This window comes from Bos indicus, chromosome 1 (assembly GCF_029378745.1).
Source record: "Bos indicus isolate NIAB-ARS_2022 breed Sahiwal x Tharparkar chromosome 1, NIAB-ARS_B.indTharparkar_mat_pri_1.0, whole genome shotgun sequence".
In the NCBI taxonomy this organism is placed as follows: Eukaryota; Metazoa; Chordata; class Mammalia; order Artiodactyla; family Bovidae; genus Bos; species Bos indicus.
The window spans coordinates 71659989-71673823 of record NC_091760.1 but is presented as its reverse complement, the minus strand read 5'-3'; the positions used below and the strand labels follow the sequence as shown (position 1 = coordinate 71673823).

The 13835-nt window shown below is 42.2% G+C and overlaps 2 protein-coding genes across 3 annotated transcripts in view; both read left to right on the top strand.

Annotated features, from left to right (window-relative positions):
- The first annotated feature begins 201 nt into the window (after positions 1–201).
- SMCO1 (single-pass membrane protein with coiled-coil domains 1) lies at positions 202–7472 on the top strand. The gene is made up of 3 exons (XM_070789230.1): positions 202–391; positions 4146–4295; positions 6484–7472. The coding sequence occupies exons 1-3, from the start codon at positions 342–344 to the stop codon at positions 6926–6928; spliced, it is 645 nt and encodes a 214-aa protein (XP_070645331.1). The 5' UTR covers positions 202–341; the 3' UTR covers positions 6929–7472.
- The window catches only part of RNF168 (ring finger protein 168), a 31906-nt gene continuing 22231 nt past the window's right edge, over positions 4161–13835 (top strand). The window contains exons 1-2 of one of the 2 annotated variants that reach the window (XM_070789206.1): positions 4161–4295; positions 9424–9760. In XM_070789206.1, coding sequence (XP_070645307.1) covers positions 9460–9760 — 301 coding nt within the window. In that variant the 5' untranslated portion in view covers positions 4161–4295; positions 9424–9459. Of the gene's footprint in view, positions 4296–8731; positions 9093–9423; positions 9761–13835 lie in introns of those variants that run through there. The other variant, XM_070789200.1, reaches the window with a different exon arrangement.

The window sequence follows — 13835 nt, the reverse complement described above, 5'->3', positions numbered from 1 at the left end:
TACATTTGTGTACATATATATCCATTTACCATAATATACACTGAGTCACAGTTACATCTGGTTGTTTTACTATGTTGATGTACTATGGGTCATTTTTCAAAGGCAAATATAGTGCATCCCAGGACACCTGTGTTCACACGATCAGTTCTTTGAAACTATATTTGGATGTGCAAGCTATTAAAAGCTTCTTGTACTGAGTGACCTTTCAGGCAGAATTTAGATCGAATACTCACACTGCTGCTGCCTGTTGCTGAGTGGATAGCAGCAGAAAACCCTGGATTCAAACCTCTGTGGGGCTTTTGTTTTGCTTGTTTTGTTTCTTTTCATTTTGCCTTAAGAAGATGAACAATGAAACCACAACCCTGATATCCTTGAAGGAGGCAATGAAAAGGTTGCTAAGGGCTACAGGGAGGGAGCAAGCATGGGTCGGCTTTTCTGGGAAGATGGGTAGGAGAAGAATGAAGAATAAAAACGGGCAAATAACTACAGGCATGCTAATTAGAATTCTTTTTCTGTTCATGTGTTCAGGTTCAAAAATTGTGTCCATTAATAATAAAGAAAAATCTCCTCCTAGGTGCTATATTCCACTCGATTAATGCATGCGCTATATGCTGGGCTTACAAAAATAAATAAAATGTGGTTTCTGTCCTCAAGGAGCTCACAGCCTTTGGAATAACAGATTTATTCAAAAATGCTTACAGTTTAATGTGACTGACCTTATAATGGTGATGCTCCTAAAGGGCTATGAGAACATGAAAAGAGGAATGAATTTTGCCTTTGATACTAGGAAAAGGAACCCTTCATAGAGGGACGTTTAGACTGGATCTGAAAGTGTGAGTAGGAGTTTGCAAGAAATAAAAATATGGGAAGGAATTCTAGGGTGAGGAAACAGTCCATGTAAACCACAGATGCTTGGACTATCATACCGTATTCAGTCAGCAGCTAGATGTCTCATGTGACTGGTGACTAAGTTGTGCAAGAGGACTGGCAGAAGATAGGGGCAAAGGTTAAAGAGTCTACAATTCCTGCTGAGGAGATCCGACTTGACTCTAGCAATATCACTAAGCAAGTCAGGGCAGCATAGAATGTATATAATAGTCAAGTTATGAGAACAGAATTGTGTTTTAGAAGAATAGCTCTCGGGGATGGATTGGAGGTGAAAAGCAGAAATCTAGTTTGACTATTGTAATCCTAGGTTGAAGTGAAAGATGGTGATTAACTGACTTACTAGAGATAGAAAGGAGGGAATAGATTAGAGACATGTTGATGGAGAGAAAGGGGGAAAATAGTGAGTTATTCTGAGGTTTCTAGTTCAAGGAATTGGGTAGATAGTGATCCCATTAACTGAGCTGGACAACTGTCACAGAAATGCAGATTTGCAGACATGTTCCTTAGGATTTATTTGAAACGATCTAGGAATGACTTTGGAGAGGGCAATGGCACCCCACTCCAGTGCTCTTGCCTGGAGAATCCCATGGATGGAGGAGCCTGGTGGGCTGTAGTCCATGGGGTCGCTAGGAGTCGGACAGGACTGAACAACTTCCCTTTCACTTTTCACTTTCATGCATTGGAGAAGGAAATGGCAACCCACTCCAGCGTTCTTGCCTGGAGAATCCCAGGGATGGGGGAGCCTGGTGGGCTTCCGTCTATGGGGTCGCACAGAGTCGGACACGACTGAAGCGACTTAGCAGCAGCAGCAGGAATGCCTTTGAACGATCAAGGCTATGGTTTTTCCAGTAGTCATGTATGGATGTAAGAGTTGGACTGTGAAGAAAGCTGAGTGCCGAAGAATTGATGCTTTTGAACTGTGATGTTGGAGAAGACTCTTGAGAGTCCCTTGGACTGCAAGGAGATCCAACCAGTCCATTCTGAAGGAGATCAGTCCTGGGTGTTCTTTGGAAGGAATGATGCTAAAGCTGAAACTCCAATACTTTGGCCACCTCATGCAAAGAGCTGACTCATTGGAAAAGACTCTGATGCTGGGAGGGATTGGGGGCAGGAGGAGAAGGGGACGACAGAGGATGAGATGGCTGGATGGCATCACCAACTCGATGGATGTGAGTTTGAGTGAACTCCAGGAGTTGGTGATGGACAGGGAGGCCTGGTGTGCTGCAATTCATGGGGTCACAAAGAGTTGGACACGACTGAGCGACTGAACTGAACTGAACTGAGGAATAACTTTTGGTGAAAGGATTCCAAATAATTGCTTCAATTTATGTAAACCTGTATACTGATTGACAAGCTAGAGTTTATCTCTAGAGTTCAAGCTGGAGATGACTTATAAGAAGTATGTTCTTAAAGGTCTAAAAGTTAATACAAAGAGTTTACCAGATATAATAGTTTTGACTTGTAGACAGATTGCTGGCATATTAGGTCATGGAGGTCTATGTTCCTATGAAAATGCATATTTCATACAGAGCCTTGAAAAAAAGTGAAAATGTTAGTCTCTCAGTTGTATCTGACTTTGTGCAACCCCATGGACTCTACACTGCCAGGCTCCTCTGTCCCTGGAATTCTCCAGGGAAGAATATTGCAGTGTAGCCATTCCCATCTCCAGGGATCAAACCCAGGTCTCTCGCACTACAGGCATATTCTTTACCATCTGAGCCACCAGGGAAGCCCAAGAATATTGGAATGGATAGCCATTCCCTTCTCCAGGGGATCTTCCCAATGAAAATGTACATTTCATACAGAGCTTTATCTATATGCATACAGAATCCAGAGCAATGAGAAAATTCCATTGCTGAAATTTCTGAAGATGGAGTGCAAGGGGAGAGGTTTACTTAGTAAATTCAGCTTAAGACAGTTGAGTCTGATACCACCATCTAAGTGGAGATGTACAAAACGTCGTTGAAAATTCAGCTCTAGAGCTTAGGATAGGGGTGGTGAAGTGAAGTGAAGTGAAGTCGCTCAGTCGTGTCCGACTCTTTGCGACCCCATGGACTGTAGCCTACTACTCTCCTCTGTCCATGGGATTTTCCAGGCAAGAGTACTGGAGTGGGTTGCCATTTCCTTCTCCAGAGGATCTTCCTGACCCAGGGATCAAACCCAGGTCTCCCGCACTGTAGGCAGATGCTTTACCCTCTGAGCCACAAGGGAAGGACAGGGGTGGTACCTGAAGCTAATTAACCTTGGAATAAAGTGAAGACCAAGAAGAGAAGATGGTCAAGGACAGAACCTTAGGCAACCACAACAGTATTCAGGTCACTGGGGACATAGAAACTCAGGGAACTGGCTGTGTATCATTTCATGAAGGACAATGTGGGTGACTTCACACAAATGAGTTGTGGGATTTCAGTTCTTTGTGGTTCAGTTAGACGTAATTTTGGTGCCACAGCGCCCTCTAATGATCAGGGTTGTTCAGAGCAACTTAGGTCCCCCTTTTGCTGTTACATGGCCTAGCATTTCACTAACACCACAAATGTCATAGAAGACATGTTTTATTACTTCTGTGTAAGACCTCTGCTAGGTATTGGGGGACAAGCATAAAGATGTTCAAGAAATAGTCTATGATCCTCTCTCTTCAAGAGTTTACAATTTAGATCACGAAAAGCTAACTCTAAAAATAAAGGAAGAGATGGGGAGTGACAAGTAATAGAGACAGTGTCTGTGACAGAGAAGCAGGCAAGGAGCAGATCTCCAGGTAGAAAGGCTGAGGGATTCAAGAAGGCGTGGAATGAGCTTATCCCTGATGGATAAGACTTTGATAGAATAAGGTGGAGAAAGCCACCTTAATAAACATGGGTCTCAGCACTTGTTAATAGCTATATGATGGTTAAGTCTTGATCTTTTTGAGACTCAATTTCTTTATCCGTAAAATAGTAAAAATGACTGCTTCACTACTTATAGTTGTTATGAGAATCAAAGTTTGTATAAAATACTTCTTAAAGTATGAGGTACAATATATTAATAAAATGAGGCAGATAGCTGAGATAATTGGACAATTCACATGTTCGGCAACATAAGGAATGCAAGAACTAGGATGATGACTAGAGAGAATGGCAAATGGGAACATCTATCCATAATTGTAAAATTTAAGTAGCTACTGCTAGTGACTGTAAATAATGTATTGTAGCTATATCTTTAGGCGAAATCTTAGTTTTGTGCTCTGACCCAAATTAACCTTTGATTCTGTTATACTATAGAGTAGACCACAAACTCCAAGCTTTAGAAGCACATTTTAAAGAACTGGACTTCATCAAGGATAATCTGACACAGAAATTTGAAGATCATAGCAAGACTTTGGCAAACCAGGGAGCCCAAGATGAGCTATGGAAAGCAGTTCTGTCACTCAAGTGAGTATCTAATCAGAAATCAGTGGAATTTTGTGGTTTCATGAGAGCTTGCAGTGGTCATTCTAAAACTGGGTTTCTTAATATGGTTCCAACAATGCGTTGTGAAGAAATCACATTTTCTCAGGCTCATTCATTCAAAAAAGATTGATTTGAGTGCTGGTTTACTTCCCATACTGTGGTACACATCTCAGAGTCCCTTACTTGGCAAAGTCTTAATAACACAGAGATGGATAATGTAAGTACTCTGCCATTGAAAAATTTGTACTATGAGTGGCCTGAGATTTAAGCTATCCAGTTTAGTGCAAATCCTATTTCTTTTCTTTAAAAAAAAATTATTTTAATAGTATATATTTGTTAATTCTAAATTCCTAATTTATACTATGGTAACCATCCAATTATTTTCTGTGTCTGTGAATCTATTTCATAAGTAAGTTCATTTGCACTATTTTCTTAGATTCCACATATAAGTGATATTGTGATGTTTGTCTGTCTTACTTCACTTAGTATTGTAACCTCTAGGTCCATCCTTGTTGCTGCAACGATATTATTTCACTCTTTTTTTACTGCTGAGTAACATTCCATTGTAGATATACACCACATCTTCTTTAGCCATTCATCTGCTGATGGGCACTTAGGTTGCTTCCATGTCTTGGCTTTGGTAATAGGGCAGGCCCTATTTCTAAAGTATTTTCTAAACTATGACAGCTGCTTCTGTTCTAAACCCAAAAGCTGGGTTGGCCTCTTGGTGTGTGTTGGGCCAAAAGACACAACCAAGCCAAAGATTTGGACAAGGAAGGATTTATTACTTGCAGCAAGTAAGGAGAACAGCAGGGATCTTTCCCTAAGCAATGTCTTCCCAAATATCAAAATCAGGAAGTTTTAAGCTAAAGATAGATGCATATTCATGAAGGAGCTTGAACAGAGGAGACCAGCACAGAACTGGGGCAAAAGCTGACAGAATTCAAGCTTTAGTGATTGAAGTCAAAAGGGTCAGAAAAGGTCAACATCATCATTCTATCCTCCACCTGGGCTCCAAAATCACTGTGGATGGTGACTGCAGCCATGAAATGAAGATACTTGTTCCTTGGAAGAAAAGCTATGACAAACCTAGACAGTATGTTAAAAAGAGGAGACAATACTTTGCCGACAAAGATCTGTCTAGTCAAAGCTATGTGAGAGTTGGACCATAAAGAAGGATGAGCACCAAAGAACTGAGGCTTTCAAACTGTGGTGCTGGAGAAGACTCTTGAGAGTTCTTTGGATAGCAAGAAGATCAAACCAGTCAATCCTAAAGGAAATCAATCCTGAATATTCATTGGAAGGACTGATACTGAAGCTGAAGCTCCAATACTTTGGCCACCTGATGCAAAGAGCTGACTCATTGGAAAAGACCCTGATGCTGGTAAAGACTGAAGGCAGGAGGATAAGGGGTGCAGAGGATGAGATTATTGGATGACATCATCAACTCAATGGACATGAGTTTGAGCAAATTCCGGGAGATAGTGAAGGACAGGGATGCCTGGCATGCTACAGTCCATGGAGTTGCAAAGAGCTGGACATGACTGAGTGACTGAACAACCACCACTACCTGGGTGGGGCCTTAGTTCCTGCAGAACTTTTAAGATACATATCAGATTGTTATGTATATCCTTTTAGGAAGAATTGAGCTTCCCTGGTGGCTCAGATGGTTAAGAATCTGCCTGTAATGCAGGAGACACAGGTTCAATCCCTGGGTCAGGAAGATCCCCTGGAGAAGGAAATGGCAATCCATTCCAGTATTCTTGCCTGGAGAATCCCATGGACAGAGGAATCTGGTGGGCAACAGTCCACGGGGTCACGAAGAGTTGGACACAACTGAGCAACTAACACTTATCACTGAACTATTGTTTCTTGATATCCTTTCCTTTGTTCAAACATTCCATCACTTCCCTTAAGATCATGAATTACTGAGACCTGTTCCAGGGCAAGTACTGTGGCCAGGCTTAGATCACAAAACTGCTTAGATAAACAATGGCTTTTCTTATGTCAAGAGATCCAAGTCTTGTTCTCTTTCTCTGGAAACTTCTAACCCAATCTGTTTAAAGTTCTCCTAGTATGTTTATACTTCTTTGAATTATCCTAATAAAATTCACTTTATGGCTGTACATAGAGAGTTCTACTGCTTAAGAAGTGCCAACATTTTTTGTAGGTTCACCTCAATGGAACTGAATATTTTATACAGCTACGTCATTGAAGTACTTGTCCACTTGCACACTTGTGTGCTTGAGAAGCTGCCAGATCTGGTGAGAAGTCTTCCCACCTTAGCCTCCATCCTTAGACGAAAAGTCAAGAATAAGCGCATCAGAGTTGTATGGGAGTCTGTTCTGGAGGAACATGGGTTGCAAGAAGGAGATATCACAGCACTGTGTATCTTCTTTGTAGCACATGGTAACAAGGCAGAACACTACATTGCTAAAGTAAGGCAGATGTATATAAGAGATATCAATTTCATGATCTCTAATATGGTAAAGAACCAGGCGCTGCAGGATGGTTTGCTGAAGGCTGTGCAGGTCATTGAGAAGGGGAAAGCAGAGATGGCCCCCCAAGAGAAAAAGTCACCCCTAAAAGAGTTGATACCATCAGTCAAAAGCTAATCTGTTACACTGGACTCAGAGATTCCATGTCTAGTATAATTTATCTTGCAAATAGGAAGCAACACATATATACAATTTATCAGGCTTATTTTTATAGCAAAAGTGAGAAGAGTGTTAAATTATAATACACTGATACAATGGATACTTTCTGTGTAGCAATATAAGAGAATGAAGAAGCTTTCATTTAACTGTATAGTAACACAGAGTTATCACCAAGATGTGTTTTAAAATATTTCCAACATTATTGCTCAATGGGAAAAAAAGGGCAAAAACAAATACATAGGCTACTATATCTATAAACTTCTGGAGAAATACATTAAAAAGTGGTAACATTGTCTTCGGGAAGAAAACTAATTAGAGGCTAGGGATCAAAGGTAGGAAGAAGTCTTTTCACTGTTAATTCATTTTGTACTTTATGAATTTTGAAACATGTGAATGTATGACGTAGTAAAGCAAAAAAAAAAAAAAAAACTACTATATTTTGTATGTTGATGTGCATTTTCTTTCTGGTACAGTTCCACAGGTATTTTGTACTATAAAGGGAATTCCCACACAGTGATCATATATTTTATAATCTTTTTTGAACAAATGCCATGCATATGTAGTGTCAATAATAGAAACATTTTAAAGTGTGGTTTCCTGCCCTACAGGCAAAAGTTACTTAATTTGTAAGGTACAAATTCAGGACGACCAGAATGAGTAACACCTTGGAGGGAAGTTACCTAGAGAAGGATGAGAAGTAATACAAGCTGTGTTACCTTGCTGGTTCCTCCTTGAAAATAAGTTGGTTGCCAGATACTTGCACTCAGTCTTATCCTTCTCCAGACACATTGTTTAGAGAAACCATGCCACAAAAGAGAGACTGGAACTATGTCTTGGAAGTGTTACTAAATCAAACTTGGGTCTGCAACAAAGCCAATCTACTGACATGCGGTTGTGTTAAGACAAAGTACAGCATTTATTGCAGGGCACCAAATAAAGAGAACAGGCAACTTGTGCTTGAACAGACAGCATTACCAAGTCCGAGCTGGTTCTACTCACTGACCAATAAGATAGCAAACTAATGTTTCAAAATAACCATCCTATCTGGGTCTGGATGCCAGGTTCTTTTATAGAATGAGTGGGGTGGAGGGGGTGGGGTGAGGAAAAGAAGTAAAAAGCCCCTTCATCTTGCAAATATCTCCTAGAATAGCAAGTCTGGGGAAGGGATGTGTCAATTTCTTCCTTCCTGTAGCCATCCACAGGTGAACAGCGTCCTGAACAAAGGCCCTGATTTAACAGTCAGGCAGAGGGGCAAGGTTCCCTGAGGCAAGCCATCTTGTATAAACAGTACAGAAGGGTACTACAGAAAGGTTGGCTGAGGCGTATAGAGGGAAGAATTTTCAAGTTACCGCTCGGGTCTCAGTTTGTTTTGAGGTTTTCCTTTTTCTGCCCAGAGACCAATCTTGCGACACTGCCCAGTGTCCGCAGTCCCCGGGAGCAGGAGTCACGCGAGAAAATTAGAGCCACAACGACCCGAGGTGGGCGGTGGCTCACCGGTGAAAAAACCCGCCAATGCAGGAGGCGCAGGAGACGGGGGTTACATCCCTGGCTTGGGAAGATCACCCGGAGAAGCGCATGACAACCCACTCCATTATTCTTGCCTCAAGAATCCCAAGAACAGAGGAATCTTTGGGGCCACAGATGATAGTGACGCAGAGTCCAAAAGGACTGGACCGACCTAGCACGCAAGCACACACGCCGCGCGAGGGGAGGGGCGGGCTCTCTCCCGGGCCAGAGGGGCGGGGCCAGCGGGGCGGGCAGTGCGCGCGCAGGCCCGGAAGTCCCATCGGCGGAATGTTAGCTGTCTGTATCCTTTGTCGGTTTTCGATGGTGGGAGGGGCCGTTTTGGCGGGCTGTCGTGACGCCACTAGCCCTTGCGGGATTCTGAGGCACCGCCGCTAAGATTAGGCTTTCTGGCTGACTTTAGAGAGGACGAGGGGTGGGCTCAGAATCCGAGTAAGGCGTGAGCGCGGACCCACAGCAGCGGTAAAACGGAAGTCCCGCTCCAACGGAGCCCGCGTCCGGAGGGGAGCTGCAGTCTTCCTCGAACGATGGGCCGAGGGCTATGCGCCTCGGCGGCCTGCGTCTTGGCTGCCAGGAGCTAAGGGAGCGTTCTCACCTGGTAAGCGGGAGGAGGGGAACTTGGCGCGTGGCTCAGGCTGCGCCAGAAATCTGGCGCCCACCTTCCGCCCTGCTGCAATGGTTGTTAATGCCTGGGAGCAGCCAAGGTTCATTTGTTTTCTTTCCGGATGTTTATCTTAAACATGGACAAATACACCGCCTTCCAGGGTTTTACTGTTTACCTGACCTGTAGAACACCATTTTTACTTCTAGACATTTGATGCTTTCAGTCTCTGAATTCTGGCAGGCTACTGGGCATAATATTTAAAACGCAAAACTGTTACTTTGCTTTTTTCCTACTCGGACAGGAAACAAGATTCTTTCTCTTTCAGGTGTTGATGTTGAATATGCCTTATTAGCATATTAAAATGGCTGTACCCAAAGAGTCCATCCCTTCCTTGTTAGAATGTCAGTGTCAGATCTGTGTGGAAATCCTCTTCGAGCCTGTGACACTGCCTTGTAACCACACGCTCTGTAAACCATGCTTCGAATCGACTGTCGAAAAGGCAAGTTTGTGCTGTCCCTTCTGTCGCCGCCGGGTCTCTTCGTGGGCGCGGTACCGTAGCCGAACAAATTCTCTTGTTAATATGGAACTGTGGGAGATAATTCAAAAACACTATCCAAAGGAATGCAAGCTAAGAGCCTCTGGGCAAGAATCAAAGGAAATAGGTGAGTAAAACCCAGCGCGTTTGTTGTCTAAAAACCAAGATCATTTTGAAAGCCAACCGCCACTAATCCATTTTTAAAAGGATAAAACAGAGAGCCAGTTAGTATTTGTCTAATTTGGTCTCAAAATGTTGATTAAGGTCAATGGCAAGATTTTGTTCATTGTTATAATGCCCAGCGTGTGTTCACTTGGTATTTGTTCGATTAAAAATGAAAAGAAAAACCCGAAACAAAAGAATTGCCCGATAGAGTCTTCAGTCATGTGAAAAGTTATATAAATAGTCGCAGAGGAGCCACAATTGCAGTATAGCAACAGCGGAAGTAAGGATTCTTGTGTTAATGTCCTTTTCACTTTCAATTATTTTCTCTAACTTGCTTGCCTGTACATTGCCATTCACTTAATTCTTAAGCTTGCAGGGAGCCTAAAATAGCTTTCTGTGGCCATCTAGTTCAGCCGTTTTTATTCAGAGGTCCTCCACAGTGTGGACTCTTCTTTATGCCCCAAACTGAACGCTTGACTCCAGCAGCTTGACCATTTATGTGCTCAATAAGTCATGCGATGTTTCTTGTTTAGGCTTTGAATGTGATGCTTAATGCTGTGATACACTGACCTTTTTTTGGAATTCTTTTTACTTATTGTCAGTTCAGTTCAGTTCAGTCACTCAGTCATGTCTGACTCTTTGTGACTCCAGGGACTGCAGCACACCAGGCTTCCCTGTCCCATCACCAACTCCCGAAGCTTGCTCAAACTCATGTCATGCCATCCAACCATCTCATCCTCTGTCGTACCCTCTCCTGCCTTCAGTTTTTCCCAGCATCAGGGTCTTTTCTTACGAGTCAGTTCTTCTCATTAGGTGGCCAAAGTATTGGAGTTTCAGCTTCAGCATCAGTCCTTCCAGTGAATATCCAGGACTGATTTCCTTTAGGATGGACAGGTTGGATCTCCTTGCAGTCCAAGGGACTCTCAAGAGTCTTCTCCAACACCACAGTTCAAAAGCATCAATTCTTCAGTGCTCAGCTTTCTTTATAGTCCAACTTTCACATCCATACCTGACTACTGGAAAAACCATAGCTTTGACTCTACAGACCTTTATCGGCAAAGTAATGTCTCTGCTTTTTAATATGCTATCCAGGTTGGTCATAGCTTTTCTTAGTTTGCCATTTTAACCATTTTTAAGTGGACGCTGTAGTGTTAAATACATTCACAGTGTTTTGCAATCATCACCACTATTTTCCAAAACTTTTTCATCACTCCAGACAGACTCTTTAACCATTAAGCTATGACTCCCACTCTTCCCCTCCCCGTTTCCAGAGTTCTCTGTGAATTTGCTTGGTTTTTTAATTTCTATGAAGCCCCAGTAAAACACACACACCACCTATTTAGCAGAATTAAACATCATAGACCTCCTTCCACAGAATTAGCTCATAAAATGTTCCCATAAACCCCAAAAGATACCAGGACAAATCACCAAAATCAGATCTCCGTGGTATAAGCAGAAGGAAGCATCTGGGCTGTGTGATGGATCTGAGAACAAAAGAACTTCAGAATAAGCAACAGGTATTCATTGGGAAGGGCTTCTCAGGTGTCTGGGCAGTAAAGAATCCACCTGCCAATGAAGGAGATGTGGGTTCAGTCCCTGAATCAGAAAGATCCCCTGGAGAAGGAAATGGCACCCCACTCCAGTGTTCTTGCCTGGGAAATCCCATAGACAGAGGAGCCTGGTGGGCTACAGTCCATCAGATCAGATCAGTCGCTCAGTCGTGTCCGACTCTTTGCGACCCCATGAATCACAGCACACCAGGCCTCCCTGTCCATCACCAACTCCCGGAGTTCACCCAGACTCAACGTCCATCGAGTCAGTGATGCCATCCAGCCATCTCATCCTCTGTTGTCCCCTTCTCCTCTTGCCCCCAATCCCTCCCAGCATCAGAGTCTTTTCCAATGAGTCAACTCTTCGCATGACATGGCCAAAGTACTGGAGTTTCAGCTTTAGCATCATTCCTTCCAAAGAACACCCAGGGCTGATCCCCTTCAGAATGGACTGGTTGGATCTCCTTGCAGTCCAAGGGACTCTCAAGAGTCTTCTCCAACACCACAGTTCAAAAGCATCAATTCTTCGGCGCTCAGCCTTCTTCACAGTCCAACTCTCACATCCGTACATGACCACAGGAAACACCATAGCCTTGACTAGACGAACCTTTGTTGGCAAAGTAATGTCTCTGCTTTTGAATATGCTATCTAGGTTGGTCATAACTTTCCTTCCAAGGAGTAAGCGTCTTTTAATTTCATGGCTGCAGTCACCATCTGTAGTGATTTTGGAGCCCAGAAAAATAAAGTCTGACACTGTTTCCACTGTTTCCCCATCTATTTCCCATGAAGTGATGGGACCGGCTGCCATGATCTTCGTTTTCTGAATGTTGAGCTTTAAGCCAACTTTTTCAGTCTCCACTTTCACTTTCATCAAGAGGCTTTTTAGTTCCTCTTCACTTTCTGCCATAAGGGTGGTGTCATCTGCATATCTGAGGTTATTGTTATTACTCCCGGCAGTCTTGATTCCAGCTTGTGCTTCTTCCAGTCCAGTGTTTCTCATGATGTACTCTGCATAGAAGTTAAATAAACAGGGTGACAATATACAGCCTTGATGAACTCCTTTTCCTATTTGGAACCAGTCTGTTGTTCCATGTCCAGTTCTAACTGTTGCTTCCTGACCTGCATTTAGGTTTCTCAAGAGGCAGATCAGGTGGTCTGGTATTCCCATCTCTTTCAGAATTTTCCACAGTTTATTGTGATCCACAGTCAACTGGAATTCCATCGCCTCCACTAGCTTTGTTCGTAGTGATGCTTTCTAAGGCCCACTTGACTTCACATTCCAGGATGTCTGGCTCTAGGTCAATGATCACACCATCATGATTTTCTGGGTCGTGAAGATCTTTTTTATACAGTTCTTCTGTGTATTCCTGCCATCTCTTCTTAATATCTTCTGTTAGGTCCATACCATTTCTGTCCTTTATCGAGCTCATCTTTGCATGAAATGTTCCTTTGGTATCTCTGATAGGGTCCTCCCCAAAATTAGACACAACTTAGCAACTCAACAACAGCAACAAAGATAATATAAGTGTATTCATAAAATATGTGATCTCTTATGTCTGGCTTCTTTCACTTAGCATAATGTTTCCAAGGTTCATACAAGGTTCTATTATGCATTAGTACTTCATTCCTTTTTAGGGCTGAATAATTTATATATATATATATTTCATTCATTCATTGATGAACATTTGGGTAGTTTTCACCCTTGGCTGTTTGAATGGGTGCTGATATGAATACTCATGTACAAGTATTTGTTTGAATATGTTTTCATTTTTTTGTGTATATAGGAGTGGAGTTGCTGGATCATATGGTAATTCTATGTGTAGCCTTTTGAGGATCTGTCAAACTTTTTCACAGATCTGCATCATTTTACATTCCCTTAACAACGTGTAATCTCTGCATATCCTAACCAACACTAGTTCTTTTCTGCTTTTTAAAAATTTTTTTTCATTTTTTATAGCCATCCTAGTAGGTGTTAACTGGTATCTTAGTGTGTTTTTTAAATTGTGGTAAAGTATACATTACAAAACTTACCATTTTAACCATTTTTAGATGTGCAGTTCAAGGCATTGAGTACATTCGCATAGGTGTGCAAGCATCACTATCATCCCTTTCCAGAACTTTTTCATCTTCAAAAACTGAAACTCTATGCCCGTTAAATAATAATTCCTCAGTTCCTCTCTATCCAGCCCTTGGCTACCACCACTGTTACTTCCTGTCTCTATGATTTAACTACTTTATGTACCTTATATAAGTAGAATCATAGTAGCTATTTGTAGCTTTTTTTGTCCCTTCCCTTCTTCCCTCCCTTTCTCTTTTTCTCCGCTCTCTCTTTTTCCCAGTATGGGCAATTTGGCGACTTCATTAAAAAAAAGTAATCCAAGTATAATTACCTTACAATATTACATTAGGTTCACTATTTCACAGCAGTGATTCAGTAATTTTACATAGTACAAAATGATCACCACCATCTTTCACTTAACATAAAGT

Coding starts and splice junctions, on each gene's coding strand:
- SMCO1 (XM_070789230.1), top strand. CDS start 342: ATGAACAATGAAACCACAACCCTGATATCCTTGAAGGAGGCAATGAAA. Junction 392..4,145: donor TTGAAGGAGGCAATGAAAAG/GTTGCTAAGGGC, acceptor GTTATACTATAG/AGTAGACCACAAACTCCAAG. Junction 4,296..6,483: donor AAAGCAGTTCTGTCACTCAA/GTGAGTATCTAA, acceptor CATTTTTTGTAG/GTTCACCTCAATGGAACTGA.